Here is a 19,270-nt window from a genome sequence, read left to right on the forward strand (position 1 = left end):
AAATTAGTAGACGTCTCCCCATTAAATGTCAGCTTCCTGATTTTTCCTATTAATCTGTTCAGCATTTCGAAGATTTTATCGATGTCAAATTCATATCCAATTCTTAGCTGAATTCCAATATTTATAGTCGAAGATAAATTCAATCATAAATGTTTATTGCACTACCTTACCTTAGAAAAAATAAAGCTCTGAACTGATAAATCATTTATAATTTCAGTTATAAATACATAAATGTTTGTTTTCAACCAATTCAATAAAATTTTAAATAGTTTTACGATGAGAATATCACATTAAAACACTCTTACATATTTACTAGGGATGCCGTTGAAGATTTTTCAGATAGGTTCTCATCAATATATTGATGATGATGATATTGATTTATTTTGAATAAAGAATTATACCTTCTATTATTATTCCTTCACTACTGAGTTAAATATTTATTGAGCGTAAAAATCTATGATATTCTATAGAGAAAATTTTGAAGGAGCTTTAGAAAATCCTTTATCCTTTCAATTGGATTTATTAGTCTCTTTATTACTTGCCGATCTAAAGCCAATGTCAAGTGGTCAATATATCGAATGAACCCTTCGAAAGTAAACTAGATCTTTCAGAACACTTTTTATCAATCGACCTTTTATCTATCGAATCGTGCAATAATGATCGAAATCACTTTAATTAATTCTTACTACACCCACAATTTTCAAATGGCAATAATTGCCAGCCATCAGCTCAGATACTGAATACGGGTTCAGAAACGTGACCAGTACTGTGGTGTTATCCAAACGCTGACCTAGAGACAATTCAAATAGGCGCTTATTATGATGTATTATCAATACGAGGTGGTATATGGGCAGAAATAGGGGTCAGTACAGTCTCCATCTGTTTGCCCAAAGGCGTTTTGAACTTCACCCACATGCCACGCCCATGTGGTGTCTACTGTAAATTTTAATTAGCAACAACAATGGATATATTAGTTATGAAAAATAATTTCTATTATATTCACGACGATATTAATCCGGTGTGAAGTTGGAGGCCAAGGTGGGACGATGTTATTGGTTTTTTGTATGTTTTTCAAGGGGAAACAGTCGTTTTGAAGATATCATTAGTTCGGTTCAGATCTAGCTTTCATTTCGTTCGAAAATTCTCATGAGCCGAAGAAAAGAATGGAGCAAAACTCATTCTAATCGTGATCCTTCTTGAATAGATATTAATTAATGCAAATAAGGGTGAACTGTTCTTTGTCTTCCACTAAACCAATGATATACTGATGAGACTGCATAATTAGAGAGAGCAAGATCTGTAGGTATCTAGATCAACTGAAACTTGAGAGAATGCACTGAATGGTTTTTGGAAATGAAATTTTGTGGAGTTGTGGAACTATCTGCTTTATATCTTAGGTTGTCCCATTGAAGGGCAGCAGAATATAGTTTTGGCAAATAGTTGATTCAGCTACAGAGGAAGGCAGAGGTCAGAAAGAACATGATGACGTTTAACCTCAAACTTTCACAGAATGAAATGGTCACCACATTTTATGATGAAATATTCCTTCCTAGAAAATAACTATGTATTTATACACGGTTTTCTGCATTTCTCTTGGTAGGTAATACCCTATGGTTATTCTACAAGATGTTACAGTATCTATTCTTTTACTATTCATGTGGGGATCATTTCGAAAACGTTAGCAAAAATTGATTTTGTGTAATCTTCCAGTTTTTTCTCTCCATAAATACATATTGATATGGGTTTTATCTCTTTTTCATCGAATTAAACCCAATTATCCCATTTCAACACCACGTCGAACGCGTCAAGGTCGAATATGAAACTAGATCTCGAGTGACACATTAAGATTCAGCTAACAAGCGAACTTTCCCTCAACAATTTGCACAACCCTTTCGAACAATTGGCTCAGTTTTGACCGTGACATCGACGGAGTGTTTTTCAGCGCAATTACAAGCTGATTATTTCCCAAGACAATGTATCCACTTCATCGTGGACGAGTCGATTGGCAGTATCATATAGAGAAGGTCAGGTGATCTAAGAATATCGATAGAATTTGTACGAACATACTCGACAAACGTATAGAGGTGATGGGAAACCACCTATCAGGAATATATTGGTTCACCCCGATGATCTTAGCCAACTGGACGCCAGTTTTGGACTAGAGTGTAATTGTTAATGTTATTACTATAAAAATTCGAAATTAAATCTGTGAATTTCAGTAAAATAAACATGATTGAACCATAAAAGCAAACTTTTCCCAACGAATGAATTGAAATGATTAAAAACTAATATTCAATATTATACAATGATTTCATATCATCAAACGAACAAGCTAGCGGTTAATTTTCTTAAATACCAAAATTGACATAACAGCACGTTAACGTACATCATGATATTTGCTTGATTGATGACTTTCCCGAAAAGAAACCATACTGAATTATCTCTCGACTCGATTCACACACTAAACATCGCACTTTTATCGAGATTATTATTTATATAACGACAAATTAAAATACAATTGAAGGTTCGCATCTTAAGATCACGACCTTTGAATCTTATCTTGTCGAATCGTTTCCAGAAATGTTCAGGTGTTTTGTAACGAAAGAAGATATGATTGAGGATAATGATGGCAGATTAAACTGTTCATGTGAATGCCCCCAAGATTTGTTGGTGATGCAGAGGAGTATTGTCGTAATGAATTCGAGAAATGGTCGGTTTTTCCAAAGTTGCCTCCGGGGGATCACACTTTTATATTGCATAATTCTAAAATTTATTGCAATGTTATTATGGGTTAGAAATGTGAATTTGCTATGAGAGAAACATTATTGAAAAATGGAAGGCCATGTTTATTTTCTCGAATTTGTTCGTAGCATACCAAATACCAATTTTTTTGAGGATGAAGTTGAATGTCAATAAAAATTAATCATGTTTGGATCATATTTTATGAATATTTATTTCAGTTTAGAGTATACTCAGCGTTCTAGAACAAATCGTTGAAATTTCAAGCTGTAACTCGAGTATGTAACAACAAAATCGAACATTGCATAACCTGTATAACTCCTACATCCACAAAATTGAAAGTCGATCGAATATTTCCTTTCATATTGTCATACTCGTCTCGGTTTTATTTCAATTTGCTCATTTTTCGCTTCATCTGGTGAAATATGACGTTCTCCTCGAGACTCTGCATACGCTCATTTCATTAAATGCTGAATTATATTTATTTATGTAGTTCTAATTTCAACATAGCCTGAATGTATAACGGAATAGCTCTAAGCGGTGATTGTAAACTTACCACAATAAAGCGCCTATTACTTAGCCACAATTCCAGCAAAAATTATCGGTTCGAATCGATGTGAGATCTTTATCTGAAGTAGTCATTAGGGTGGTTAGACCAATTTGGTCCCTCGATAAAACAATGGAGGAATTCTACACAACCATTAGGCCAATACATTTACACAACCCAAAACAAAATATGGCTATTCAGTTTTAAGGGCGTATTCTTGAATATTATTGACCATAAAATATTTTATATTATGCATTTGGCTGCCCATTCATTGGCTATCTCATGACACTGCCACAGAATAATTATATACAATCAAGAAAATAGAAACAGAAACTTCTTTCCAAATTAAAATCTTTCTACTCTGTGTCTTTAACGACTAATGCAATAATTGGATTGGTAATTGAACTCAAAGTAATTAATATTCTATTCATTGTAATGTCATAATAGAATGTTTCATAAGCGGAACTAGGAAAACTAAAATCTGTCACCTTTAAGTCCGAATGTATTTCACACCTGATTGTTAATTGTGGCAGTGTTGTAAGGAAATTTCCAATTAAAATATTATCTTATAATTGTTGGCGAAATGTCGGTATCTATATTTTCGATACAAAAATTTGCTAACAAACAGTTACAAATTGATATGACCTTAACTTTCATATCCTGCGAAAATTGCAGCCCATTTAACGCCGAAAAAAAAACAAATACCTACATAATTATACTTCTTTAAGTTTTTCACCCATAAGTTATCGAAAAATACTGACGCGAATCAAAGGGTTTCTGCAGGCTTGTTTAGATTCATAGACAGAGCGGTCACCCATCCAGATACTAAACTCAACCCCCACTGCTTGACTATAAAAAAAACATTTTTTTCCAAAAATACAGGTTCGTTCAAGTTGAAAATAAGTTTTTGGCCAACGTCGGTCTTCTTAGAGATTCAAATTTCGACACACGATACGCCTAAAGGTGAAACCCCATCCTGCTCGATCCGTTTATTCAAATTTGCCAAGTCGTTCGTTCTAAACGAACACTGAGTTGAGGAATTATGTGAAACGATCGTCGATAAATCGATGAGATGATATAAAAATAATGCTTACGTAACAGAGCAGACCGATCAGACACCAAGAAGTGGATTTGAGGAATTTTTCAGGCTTCGTCACTTTCACTTGAACCAGAAACATAGATTCAGTTCACGTATAGCTGAACCGATTTAGCAGAGGCTGTTTATGTTTGTTGTCGACAGCTAATATCGCAAAATGGGATGTTGTTTGATGCAGAAATTCATTCATAATGATCTCAACTACATCACTTCTTTATGGTCCTTCAACCATACCATTTTGACATTAAAAACCCCAGGAAAATTGTGTTCCATCATTTTACGTTTTACCTTATTTTAACTCCATCAGGTTCCATCCAAAACTGGTTAAAAATATCGAAATCTAATCAACGTTTCGATTTCCAAGCAGAGCTTTGGAGTGAATTTCGGTAGCTTCTGCTAAATTCAAATTCTCATCGTTATTTATTCAAGCAGGACGATAAAAAATGAAACTGGCACAATTACCATCTACTCATTGTACTTAACAATCACATTTCTCCAGACTGCAGATTGGACCGTTTAAAATTTACGGTATTCTACATTGTAGCCGTTACATTATCATACAATGGCCTATCTGGAAATCTTTGTCCAAATGAACCACGACAACTCTTAAACTTTTTAGGTGCGTTGACATAAGATAAAGATTATATCTGCAATAAAAGGTAATAATCCTGTCATAAAAATCATAATGAAGAACAAAATTTTACAGTGATAACCGTAAACGGACTGTACGTATGGTAATCGGTCATGAATATCTTTTCTCCAACATTTATACAAGCTGTTTTATTACAGCTCACATGGAAAGGTACCTTGACCAATATAATTTTGGTATGAAAATATGGGTTTTCGAACACGCTGAATCTATTGCGAGCAATTTCAAAAGCCTATCTCCCTTCTTTTAGATTTTCTTCTTGGAAATGGCATTTTTCAAAAAGTGCAATTTTCAATCTGCGATATCTCCTGTTATATTCGTCTGATCCAATTGGGATTTCCGGTTATATAATCAGCATTGCCTAGGCTTCCACTCTAGCACAAAAACTCGATTTCGAAAATCTCGATTTTTTGGGTCAAAAATGAGCAAGGGGTTAGACCCCCTAAAATGGCCTATTTCCTACTCTGCCTGAAAATCAGGATGTTCTATTACTGTCTCAGTATATAGAGTGCAAAGAATCTCTTTTGAAGATTCTAGAAAACCAAACAGTTGATGATTCTATAGAGAATTGCACTCCAGAGAGCTCTTCGAAGTCAACTCGAAGATGAAAAGTGGAAAAACAAAAAAAATTATTTTCTCCTAGACTGGGCCGAATATTTGAAATTTTGGTATGAAAATATAGGTTTTTGAATACGCTGAATCTATTGCCAGCAATTTCGAGAGCCTGTCTCCCTTCGTTCAGATTTTCATCTTGGAAATGGAATTTTTCAAAAATTGCAATTTTCAATCTGCGATATCTCCTGTTATAGTCGTCTGATCCAATTGGGATTTCCGGTTATATAATCAGCGTGGCCTAGACTTTCACCCAAGCACAAAAACTCGATTTCGAAAATCTCGATTTTTTGGGTCAAAAATGAGCAAGGGGTTAGACCCCCCTAAAATGGCCTATTTCCTACTCTGCCTGAAAATCAGGATGTTCTATTACTGTCTCAATATATGGAGTGCATAGAATCTCTTTTGAAAATTCTAGAAAACCAAACAGTTGATGATTCTATAGAGAATTGCACTCCAGAGAGCTCTTCGAAGTCAACTCGAAAATGAAAAGTGGAAAAACAAAAAAAATTATTTTCTCCTAGACTAGGCCAAATATTTGAAATTTTGGTATGAAAATATAAGTTTTCGAATACGCCGAATCTATTGCGAGCAATTTCGGAAGCCTATCTCCCATCGTTTAGATTTTCATCTCGGAAATGGAATTTTTCAGAAATTGCGAATTTCACTTGAGAATTCGTCAAGACCGAACGATTGTGCCGAAACGTATGAAATTCTCAGATTTATTACTACAAGAGTTGCTCTTTTAGAATATCTATCATGTTTAGACCTAAGTTATTTTTGCTGGAAAATAATCCACTCGAAAGATGACCTTCGAAAAATTCCCGAAAAGTTGTGTTCAGTTAAAACTTTCTCAAGACCGAACGATTCTGCCAAAATGGATGAAATTCTCAGATTCATTACCAGAAGAGTTGCTCTTTCAGAACATGTATCACACTCAGATCTACGATTATTTTCCCGGATAAAAAACTACTCGAACTCGAATGACATATTTGGCCATCTGTCTGAGAATCAGGATGTTCTGTAACTGTGCTAGAACATGAAGGTTTCCTGTAGATTCCAGAAGTCCAAACAGTTGATGACTCAATGGAGAATAGTACTCCAGATAGGGAGATAGGGTAAATGGTTACACAGACCATTTCCAACAGCAATGATCGCTGATAATTCAAAAAAGTGCGGGAGACTCCAACGCCAGATCAAGCGACGAACCTCCCACGAAGTAGTCAGCGCGCTTCCACTGCGTCAAACTGGTCAAACTGTCCTATACTATACGAGAAACGTCTTTTATTTACGACAGAGTGAAGACGTGACATGAATGATCATTTTGAGGCGGCTTCCTTCTTGGCTGAATTCTAGAAATCTTAAAGAGCTCTGATAAGCGAAAGTGGCATCTATCATATGATTTTTTGAAGCCTCATCCTTCAAAATATTGTTCTGAAAATGGACAAATATCCTCTCTTGTTTCATGAATTGCTAGTCAACCTGTTGGGTAACAACTCTTATATATCTATCCACTATTGTGTAAATTACAAAACTAACGAGCTGTATTATTAACCATAATGTTTTCCTCTCAGAAGTCTGCCCTCTTTTCACGCTTCAACAATGACGAACTACCTTATTCTTCATTGCAAGGAGTGATTTTAATTCAGCTGCCAGTTTGAAAGTGAAACGATGGCTCAAAATCGATAACTTTATTACAGTTTTACCAATTTTTAGAAAAGCAAAGGTTAAACGCTCTTGAATCTGACGTAATGGATTAAGATTGTTAGACTACCGAAGAATGTAGTGAGGTAACTGGTATCTATCGCTTTCCTCGTTTGGTTGACGAACAAGATAGTCGTAAAAGAATCGAATACGGAAATTGAAGCGAAGAAAATTTATGATTTTTGATTTATATGCATCAAGGACGAAACTAATCGGTAGATACACGACTATTTATTGACATTCGTGAAAAAACCATTTTTAGGAACCAATGTCCTATTATATTCAGACAAGCAGTTTTTTGCCGTCTGTTTACGATTATTTTGGTCATTGGTTAAGCAGTTTTTTTGAACATTTGAAACCTTCTTGTTGCAAAAAGAAACAGGTGGAGTTCAAGAAGGATGCAACGCTTTTGAGATATCATAAAAAGTTCTGCAAATTCATCAACAAGGATACTATTCAGAAATAGAAATAGAAAAAAAATCTTTATGCTCCTCTCGAAGATGATTCACAGAGAAATATTGCAACAATTCACTTCATTTCTTCGTGCATTTGTTCCCCGATGCAGGAATGCAGCAAGTCCAATGACGGCGTTTCGCAAGTCAGAGCGTTTCAAAGGTCAGAGGCAGGAAATTAAACCTAATTTCGATCTCAAAGGGATTTCGTTTTATCTGACGATCGAAGATACTCTATCTTCAGAGATGATCCAAGCGTGAACTTATTTCGTCGGTGAATTATTGTTGGGAAATTTTTTTCGACACCGTCTGGCACGATTGAGAAATGAGGCTGGGATTAAGACGTTCAAACTGTCTTTTTTTGTGTCCATTCAAGGTCGAACCAGGAATTAATAAAGGTCGAATAAAAAAATGGGATCTTCGCAAAAAGTTGTTCCATTTTCAGACTGCTGCAAAAAAGTTCCAACAGGAAGAAACGTTGAATTAAATAAGAGAATCATCGTAATCTTGAATTTTTTCGATGATTCTAGTGTTCAGTAGGCCCAAATAAGAAATGGGTATTCATCAAAAGGAATTCTTGAAGAAAAAATCACATAAAATGATGTTGAGGGAATTCCATGTCCAGGTTTTAGGCTAAGGTTTCTGCAGTTGTGTGTGCTCTGACTCTATCTTATTAAAAATAACTATTGAAACATTAAGCAAAATTTAATTCATCTACAGAGCATATCAGTGTCAACAATAATCCAGAATGCTATCTTAAAAGTTCACATGTGAAATGGTACAGCTGAAGATGAAAATCATGTTTACACACAAATAGAATTTCGCCTTTAAAATTCCATGGCACACCTGACAACGAATTTTGTTAAACGTACTTTATACGTCACAAATATTGGCCAGGAAGACAATTATAATAAATAATGAACATTTCTCATCTTTTGAATCGAATCTTGGACACTTCATGGATAAAATTTAAGCCTCATAAACTGAAGTAATTTCCATACTCTTCACGGCCTGTTGTTTTAACATACTAACTCACAAATCCTTATTATACAACTCAGATTAATCTGTTCAAGAATGCGATAATGAATAGTGATTATCCTGCCTCCTTAGCGAATTATGAAAATCAGTATTATGTATTGAAATGGAAAGTAACTCCTTCTGATCTACTTTGTGTTAATTTACCGGTTAGAATCGGGTTGAAATAAGGTTAACTCTATAAAACATTGGAGGAATTTCATTAGAAAATGATCATTTCATTTGTGAATGTTGGGAAGCTCCAAAAATCAGTCAGTTATCTCATAATTTCCATTGAATCCCCTAGCAATTAGAAAAAAAATAGACTGTAGCAACTACTTTATCGTTTCTTCTGAAATTCATTCCTTACTAAAAACAATTTTTACATCGATACCATTAAAATTGATATTACAGAAACTTTTGAATGAAAATATCCTGATGAGATGAACAATAGAAGAAGCTACCCAACCATTGAGCTTTCTTCATCAATCACCATCGATTCCTATCTATTAATACTCAAAACTTACTCAATATCTTGTTGAAACCGAATCTTCTCACGGATTGGTTTGTCGAAATATATCCTGTAGTCGTTGACAGATAAAACAACCTATTGTTCGAAAAGGATTGAGCATTTAATCGAAAAATGACACATGAATCGAATTATTGCTGGTGTTTCAATGTTATGAAACATCTGAGCGTTTGATTTTCTTCGTTTTTGTTGTGCCATTTTCTGAGAATACTGAATGATTTTTTTTTCAGGTCTACTATGGCTCTACATTTTCTCGACTGGTTTATTTGTGGTATCACTTGAACCTGGGGTAAGTAAAATTGTGTATTTCAATAGATTGATAAGAACCTTGACTTTCTTTCAAAATTCAGACGAAACATGTCAATTTAGAACATTTTAAACATCCTATTTTCACTTGTGGAACAAACCAGAAGTACTCAATTCATTCTGTAATTCTCACAATTCATCGTTTCATTAATTCCGTCTTAAACCGATGAAAGTGAAATAACTGGTGGCATTTATGGAGAAGTGTTCACGTATAAAAGCTAATTGGCCATTTCAGATTTTAGTTACTTCACTAATACAGCGTTATTACTTTCTATAATTCGAGCATCACAATCATCAAAACAATATTTTGGTCGATTTCCCATGGGACTTACATAAGAAAGACTATTGTGATTTTTGATGATGCTCTGAGAACAAGTCATCAGTGACTGCATACAAATTCTTCATCTCGAACTCGGCAATATTTCAACTGAATAGAGGTCGTTTGGATTTTTCAAGTAATGAGGGGAACATAGATTATAAAAACTAAGCAAGAGCAGCTTGACCATCACTTTCAATTCCTTCAAAATATTGGGTAACAAGCTGTTCTTTCACTGTAAGTTGTGTTATACACATTTCACTTTGACAAATCATTACCTGGTGATATTTAAAGCAATATTGTGTTACATCATGATGCAACTATGCATCCAGAAGCTGATTGTTATCTCTACAGAATCATATATGCATATATAACCACCTGGAGAACAACACGTATTGCAATCTGTATTTGTGTCAGAGAAAGCACACAGGACTCAAATGATCAACTGAGACTGAAATATCAAAGAAGCGAAAAATTCTTTGGAAGGTTCTTTTATAATTTACACAAGTGGAAGGAAATGGCGGTTTACCATCAGGTCTTACATTTGGAAATTCTTCATCCGACCGCATATCTAATTTCATTAAAAACTGCGCTTTCATCTCAAATACGTATCAAAAACTACTATGAATTCGAATCGTTAACCGCAAGTCGAACGCAAAAAAGTAAAAGTTGTAGAATAATTGATCAGTTACAGTGCATTTTCATGGGTATTGTTGACAACATTTATATCTAGTGAAGTTGTTCGAAGGAACATGCTGGATTGATTTGCTTGTTTCACTAATGAATTTTGGAAATTACATTCTGTATCCCATCCGAGAATTACTCTCACTTGGACATAAACATTTTATAGCTAAATATAAAGATGCCCTTTCAAACGGATTCTCTTTCGTTTCAGTTTTTGGACTTTGACAACCTACCAGACACAAATTTTTCTTGCGTGGGTAAGGTGATAGGAGGTTACTATGCGGATTTAGAAACCAACTGTCAAATGTTCCACGTCTGCACCATAGGCCAACTCGACGAACCTATGGACATACGATTTTTGTGCCTGAATGGAACAGTATTCGATCAAGTAAGTCGATTTTTAGCATCAGCAGCTTCAGTTAGAAATATCTTTGGATGAGGCATCGGTTGATTTCATTTTTTTTCTGCAGGAAACTCGGGTTTGCGAAAGAATCGATGAGGTCGATTGTTCGAAATCCGAGAAGTTCTACAGCCTCAATTTGGAGCTCTACGGAAACACAGCGCCACCTATATTAGAAGGTAGGTATAACAGTCTAGAAGTTTCGATCTTTTGTCTCAGGATCCTGAGAAAATTCAACGATATCATATTAAGAAAGTAATGGTCTCTTCAGAAGAATTGGATTTGAAAGGAAATTCACTAGGATTTTGATCGGGAAAGAAGATTTGGAAAAGGAATTCTCCTACCATAGCCTTTGATCGTAATGTCAGACATAAAATTTCGAGAACAACCATAGAAACTCATGAAAATATCATACCATATTCCTCAACTCATTTTTTCAACAAAATACAAGAAAAACTTAAGCTAAATTTGAATAATAGCTAGACAAGTAATCAGATTTTCGAAAATCAATTTGGTACACCTGAAGACAATATTTAATAAGTTTTTTTCCTTTTCTTCTTCAGAAAACGCCGAGACGGAGGCGCCACTGATCGAGAAACCAGTGTCGTCCACAACAACCACCACAACAACGACCACAACCACGCCACGCCCAACCACCACAACAACAACCGCTAGAACCCAATACTTCACCAGTTCCTCAAGACCTGTTACGCCTTCACCGTACCACAAAGGGCCATCTTCCCATCACTTCTTGGAGCAGACGCCCAGCTTCAGCCCCGAAGAGATCAACATCAACTTGAACCCTAGTGCTCCCTCTAATCAAAGGACGAAACCCTTCGAATTTCCTCAACACAACCCTTACAGTGACAATAGCATTAAGAAAACGTCGTCAACGCCTAGTTCGGTCTTCAAAAGTGACGATGACGATCGTTCTGAAGAGGATGACCATGATTATTCATCCTCAACGACAGAAAGTGCGAAGAATAAGTATAACCAAAATTTGCAGCATTCGCAACCTACCCAAAATACCTTCAAATATAACTTTAACTACCACGATACGAGGCCTAGGGATTATAATCCGTCACGTGGTAGCAACTACCAATACCATCACAACTACGCGAATTTCAGACCACAGGCTCCATCGAACAACCCTTTCCATAACAACCCTTACAGGTCTAGTACCCAGAGGAACGAGTACCTACCGGTGACCAGGAAAAACTTCGAGGTTAACCACCCATCGTCTACATCCAGAAGCTTCTTCTTGCAGCCCATCAAATCGCCGTCTCACCAGTATTTTACCAGGACTGAGAAGCCCCGAGGCGACCAGTTACCAGTGCCAGTGTTGCCAACCCTATCCCCAATTGTTTTCAGTTCCCCTTCACCATTCTCCCTCAGCAGACATATAGAAAACAAGAGATACACAGACGAGCACGAACTACCACCAAGAATAATCATAAGTGCAAGTGCTAGTGTGAGTGATGCTAGTGGAAGAACATTGAACTATTCCTTAGGTACAATAGGCGCCGCCCAGATCCTAGCCCAACCCCCAGCTTCCTACGATGAGTACAAAGAGGAAGATGTGGTCCTAGATCCTTTTTACCACGATGTGCCAAAACTACGCGAAGACGGAAAGAGGACTAAACGAGAAACGTCGGGAAACGAGGTAGGTCCTGGACAGTCTGATTTGAATGCTGAGAAAACTAACAGCAGCGAATCGAAGAGGTTCAAGAGAGTGCCACAAAGCATCGATCCATCTGAAATTATCAAGAGTGAGGAGGAAGCTGTCGAAGTCTTGAAATTCCTTTTTGACTGGTATAAAACGCACGAAAAGTCAACCAAACCGCCAATAAATATACCTGTGAGTCCTGAATTGATATCCACAATAAACGAACAATTTTCTCAGAGGCCCTATGTAACTGATGACTACGAAGATGATTCTTCACAGATTTTAGAAGGGAGTGAAGCACAAGAAGCCGAAGATGATCCCACAGATATCAACGTACCCGTTCATCCGACCAAGAAAAACATTTTTAGTGATTCCCTTCTTCAACAAGCAACAAGAGGACCATCCAACAACATGAACATCAATAACAAAAAACTCTTATTCGGTGTGAAAAGTGATCCTTCACCAAGTAAAACACATGTAGACCAGACTGCAACCTATAACAACAACTACCATAACACCCCAAATCCTCCAGATCAAAAATTTGAAACGCCGTCGAATATAAAAAGTACTATCAGAGGTAAACCTTACAGAGGACGCCACAGATTTACTTTTCCATATATTACAACAAGCAGTCCACTACCGCGCGAGAACATCAACATCTACGAAAATCAATATGACGAAAACAAAAAGAAAGTTCAGAATCCTTCACCCTCAGATTATGAAGAATATCACGAACCACAAGCAAGGGCAAAGAATAATCACGAAACTGGTCCAAGAAACAGGGACTTTCATCTTGATCAAGGCGATTCAGGAATTTCTGACGATTTCAGAAATTTCAACGATCCTAATCTGGATGAAAATAATAGATATATAACTGACACTATTCCTTTCACTACTTCACAAAAACCCTTGTTGCGAAGGCTTGATGAAAGTTTTGCCCAACACGATGAAGTGGCGACCAAAGTCTCGATATCAGAAGACTCGACTACTAAAGTAACTACACAAGATTACTCTGAACCATCGGATGAAGATACCAGAAATTCCTCGACAAAACAAACAATAAACTATAAAGAAACAACAACATCAAATTACATAGATTATGACAGCGATGTTGGACTGAACATAAAGGAGTCTGAAAGAACTACAACTGAGGTGCAAGAGACATCCACTGAATCTGATGGTTTTATTAATACGTATGACTATGTAGATGATAATTATGAACCTTCAACTTACATCGAAAACCCGAAAAGGGATGATCAGTTGGACAAAACATATAAAGATGAAGTTAGAGGAACAATACATGAAGAAACTAATATCAATATAGACCTCACAGAAACACCAGAAGAACAAAAATATGGAAGTCGACAAGAAGAAACAACAACATATCAACGTATCGTCCCAAATTCGTATCAAAACGAAAAATATACCACGTCTTCTGGATATCAAGATTGGAATCACACAAAGATGAATAGGTCTGGCTTGATAGATAACAACCTGAATAGTTTTAAGGATATTTTGAGCAGTTTGAGGAATTTCCAGAAAAATGAACAAGAAGTGTATAATTACCAACACAATCTCACCGAAATCAAGGAATTCACACCAGAAGAACACTTCACACCAGAAGAACACTTCACTACGCAAAATGAAGAAATGACAACATTGAATTCAACATCGGAAAGTATCGTAATCACGCAAGCACCACAAGAGGAAATCGAAACGAGTATCAATATCACAGAAGGAAATATCAAAGAAAAGGATATTTTCAATGACATTGACGAAGAATATACGAGCTCTACTGGACATAACACTCAAACAACCGAAAATTATCAACCACATCTCTACACTTCTAAACCTTTCAATATTGAGACCCCAGATTATCTCCAGGAACAAAAATCAACTGAGTACGAAACAACAGAAACCCAATTTCCAGAAACATCAGCAATGCCAACCACCACTCAAATAAACGAAGATGACATTGGCTCATCTGAAAATTCAACAGAACCAAGCAGTCAGGAAACTTTTTCTTCAACAATAGGCTATGAAGATAGTGAACATGTGACCAAGAATGTTTCCATCAAAACAACTAAGAAAGTGTTCGAAGAAGAGCCTACAACGATTTCGCAATTTTCTGAAGAAGATGATAAAAAAGAAGAAACCCAAGTATCCTCAAGTCCGAGAACAAGGTTTAGGGGTAGAAATAGAGGTCTGAAAAGGACTTTTGATGATAATAGGGGGCGGGTAGAGAATATGCCTGTATCAGGTGGAACTAGCGGAAGACGAAGAAATTCTCGAAGAAGACAACAGAATAAGCCTTTTTACCACCACAAGCTACCTCATAGTACACAACAGCCCATTACAACAGTTCCTTACATATCCACAACTGAAACCGCAAGCACTGTCGATATCACGACAACAAGAAGTTTTGCCACAGAAAATGTTATCAATATAGAGAAATTCATCCTGAATGATGCTGTGGATAAATCTGCTTATGAAAGTCTCCCAACTCAGTCGCAATATTCTACTCCAAAAGGTTTCTACGTAACTAAGAACCACTACCAAACGGAAAATCCAAAAGAAATCATATCTTCAACAATTCTCAACCCAGAGTCAACACCTCTAGGGCAAACAACAGAGCAATACCGAACAACTGAAACAAATGGTGTTTCTTTCGAAGAAACTTTTTACACGTCTTTAACCACAGAGCCAAATGGTGATACCACAACCTCCAGCCATGAATATACCGACTTGATAAACAGAGATCTGGAAATGGTTGAAAAAACTACTCAAGGGGCAGCTTTAAGCGAGACTAACACAACAACAGAAACATATTCTTCTGTCACAAATACGACCGAAGAATCCACTGATTCTCATGAGAATTTGGATCTAGTATCACATCAAACAGAAAAACAACCCTCAGATATAACAACTACTGAAGCTGTAGATTCTGTTCCAACAAATGACTTATCTAACACTGATTTGATGTCAACTAATACTCCAACTACTTTCACGTATAATACTCTGAATATATCAGAAATTGAAACAGCAACTAATAGTATTGCAGTTTATCCTTCAACCAAATATATTGAATATAAGGAAGAAATCGAGTATAGTACTGTAGAACCAACAACTCAAATTACAGAGAATTACCCAACAACTGAACAGTTAAGTACAGAGAGTAATACTGAAAACACACAATCTCAAGAAGAAATTATGAACTACACCACCTCGAATACTGAAAATACAGATGCCGAAGAAGTCACAACAAAAATTGACGAAATCGTTCAAGATAGTTCAGAAGAAACTACTACACAAAATATAATACAAATTTTCGAGGAAAAAGGAAAGCATGAAAGTGATATCGGTAAAGAACAAAAAACAGAATCGTCTTCAGTCAGAAATGGACGCAAATATAAAGACAGAAAATACCAACACAAGAATAAACAGAAAATTGGAGGTAACAGATTTTCATCCAGACATAGGTTCAGTTCAACAAATGTTACGCCAAGTACTTCGGGATCTAGCAGACCCCCTTACAGGCACAGATTCGGTAGCACCTCAAAAATAACAGATACGTCTACAAGTGGGGAAATTGAGAAAACGGGCGATAATGGAAATGTTTCACAGAAACTGGAAGAAGAGGCTTTGACAGAAATCGTTCTTTCTAAAAATGTGAAACCGACATTAGCAAGCGAGAAGGGAAAGAGTTTAAGTACCACTCCAATGCTCTATAAAGTGGAACTTAGAAAAGAAAAAGTTAATAAACAATTCGTTTTCAATTGCTTTGGGAAACCTCTGAATAATTTTTATTCTGATCCAAGAGACTGCAGGTTGTTCCACTACTGCACAAACGGCTATTCGAAAAATCAGTTATTAGATATGAAATTCGTATGTGATTTAGGTACTCATTTCGATGATGAGAAATTAGTTTGTACACGAGAAATACCCAAAAGATGTTTATGAAGTTTCGACGCATATAAATGAAAACAAATTCGTCATTATACTTTTAATGAACAAAAAATTTCATACAATGTATAAAACTCCGAATTGCATCAAATCTAAAATAATTTTACATATTATATCGAATGTGACAATTCCTAGTAGACTAAATTTATTGTAATATATTTTGTAATTATCAAAATGTAAATTGTTTAAGAATACTCATAGTCTAATAAATTATGAATAATGATGTATTTTAATAATAAATATTTTAATGTTGATTTTATTTAGTAGTCTTTTTATAATTGCACATACATTGTTAACATTCAAATATTCTTCAAACATTCTTAACGATTCAGTCTTCAAAAAAGGAAGAAAATCTAAAGCGTTTTTGTCTGATTGGTATAAAAAAGTCAATTGAAAAAAATGTTATGTCTTTTTTTCATCTGACTTAAATTAATAAACTACAAGTTGCCTTATAAAATCATTTCTACACATATCAAAATTGGTAGTGAAATCCATCAGTTTTGAACCACCATACTGATAAGATCCATTTAATAACATCATGAGTTCTCTTTGTCCTTGAAGTACACAAAAAATACTAAATGTATGACCTACATGTTAAGTATCTCATTTTTTTTAATTGCTGATGGATATAAATGTCTAATTTTGAGATATGTATCAGCAGTTCTAGCATTAGAACAATGTTAGTGATATAAAATTACATCGTAATAAAAATAAACATCTTCCCAACGAAGTTACTCCCACATATTTTAAAATAAATTAAAACAACTATTGACTAGACCCCTCTAAATTGCAATTAGCACCTGCACTTCAAAATTTTTGATCCTCACTAGATTTATAACCTTTTAACCTGTTGCTTCTTTTTTTTGCACTCCTGTAACTGCAATAGATTCTCAGAAAAACGCTCCAAAAAACAAAACTCAGTCCAAATACTCCTAAAGCGTGCACTTCATGTTTGTAGAATATACAACTAAGTAAAACAGATAAACACTGCCGAATAGTGCTAATTATAACAAAAACTAGGGGACCAAATTCCGATATTGTACTGAAAATGAACAATTGACCTAGAGCAGAGCAAAGAGATAACAAAATGCAGTCTAAGGAGAATGATGGGTACTTCAGAAGAAAATTCAGTGAAACATAGAAACTACTCTGTTGAATCAATGATGTACCTGTTAGTATAAAAGAAAAAAAGTTCACAAAACACATCATCTGTACAGGAGATATCGAATAGTTCTTAAATAGAGAACTCTGCCAATTGGATGTGAAACTATCAAAAATGATATATGAGATGAGGAGCAGCGCACCGGATATTGTAGTAACATTTGTCCTTGCTTTGTCGTTACCCACATCTACCATGAATAAAAGCATACCTATAGATAATGTTATTGAAGTTATGTATTCATAGTACTTGTATTGAGTTTTGGATATGAGCTTTCCCATCAACATAACAGGTATTGTTTTCGCAGCTTTTGCTAAAACTTGATGTGGAAATGATACATATTTCAAAGCCTCGTATTGACACCAAGAACTCATGATGTTCGAGAATGAACAAAATACATATTTGTAAAATGGACACTTATGTTCACATCTTTTTCTACACAATAAAATAACTCCAGATATCAAAAAGGCCAATATCCGATTCACAAAGACTAAAAATTGAGAATCCCCAAAGTATTCCATCCTACCATCACTACTTTCATAAACTTGCGTCATCACCTTTTCTTGTATGATTCCCCAGGAGAGATAAGAAACTTGTAGTCCAGTAAAATAAAAAACAAGAAGGAAAGTCCTCCACCAGAAGCTCTTTTTAGGGACTATTCTCTGGACGTCTGTATGTGTAATAAGAGGCGAAGACATCGAGCCATCTTCACCAAAGCACAGCCTCAAGAAATTCGAAACGAAACCAATGGGAGCTCTGCCCAAATACTCCGTTTTCCTCACATAGGTATACGTCAGGTATCCTGGGAGAAGAATAGTTGTATATCCTAGTAAATTCTTGATCCCATTTCGAATCCAATCGAAATCACTGTTGGTCTCATTGAAAATCTTCGAGGACGTTAGAAATTTATTCAACACAAAAAGGGACACTAATGGAGTTAACAATATGGTCAATAAGAAAAGATTCACGCGAAATCGAGACATTTTCTTCCATCGCATTTTACAGCTTCGCGTGTCATTGAAAATGAAAACAATCGATCCTAACCTCATTTACTAATGTCAAAATCGATTGTGAGCGTGTTTCTTGAGTTGCCTGCCAACAGGCGGAAAAACTATAGGCTGCCAGAATGGCAGATCTTGGAGATGATACGTTTATTCCTGTAGTTTTTAGTTATATTGTCTCAAACTGAACGGATATTTTGAATACGAATTATTCTCTGGGATAAGTTTTTCGAGTTCCAGTATATTATCATATGAATTAAATTGATAATTCAGCAAACTCTCGTGTGTTGTGATTTTACTTACTTATACCCTGGATATCTTTAATCTTCATTCTGTTGAATTTTTTTTTTTTTTCTACTGAATATGCATCATTTCGAGATGTTTTTCTCAATTTCAAGCAAATTATTTTATTATCTATGGCATGGCTATTAAT

General features: G+C 35.6%; 2 protein-coding genes across 4 annotated transcripts in view; one reads left to right on the forward strand and one right to left on the reverse strand.

The window, feature by feature from the left end:
- LOC123312993 overlaps window positions 1-16,936 on the forward strand; it is a 30,095-nt gene extending 13,159 nt beyond the window's left edge. For 2 of the 3 annotated variants that reach the window (XM_044897644.1, XM_044897645.1), the window contains exons 3-6: window positions 9,573-9,631; window positions 10,860-11,036; window positions 11,119-11,227; window positions 11,612-16,936. In XM_044897644.1, the coding sequence (XP_044753579.1) occupies window positions 9,573-9,631; window positions 10,860-11,036; window positions 11,119-11,227; window positions 11,612-16,674 (5,408 nt within the window). In that variant the 3' untranslated portion in view covers window positions 16,675-16,936. The remainder of the gene's footprint in view (window positions 1-9,572; window positions 9,632-10,859; window positions 11,037-11,118; window positions 11,228-11,611) is intronic. The other variant, XM_044897646.1, reaches the window with a different exon arrangement.
- On the reverse strand, window positions 16,703-18,879 carry LOC123312994 (adenosine 3'-phospho 5'-phosphosulfate transporter 1). Its single transcript, XM_044897647.1, has one exon. It carries the CDS (start codon window positions 18,832-18,834, stop codon window positions 17,485-17,487), a length of 1,350 nt encoding a protein of 449 aa, XP_044753582.1. The 5' UTR covers window positions 18,835-18,879; the 3' UTR covers window positions 16,703-17,484.
- Window positions 18,880-19,270: the final 391 nt, after the last annotated feature.

Source organism: Coccinella septempunctata, chromosome 5 (genome assembly GCF_907165205.1).
Source record: "Coccinella septempunctata chromosome 5, icCocSept1.1, whole genome shotgun sequence".
Classification (NCBI taxonomy): Eukaryota; Metazoa; Arthropoda; class Insecta; order Coleoptera; family Coccinellidae; genus Coccinella; species Coccinella septempunctata.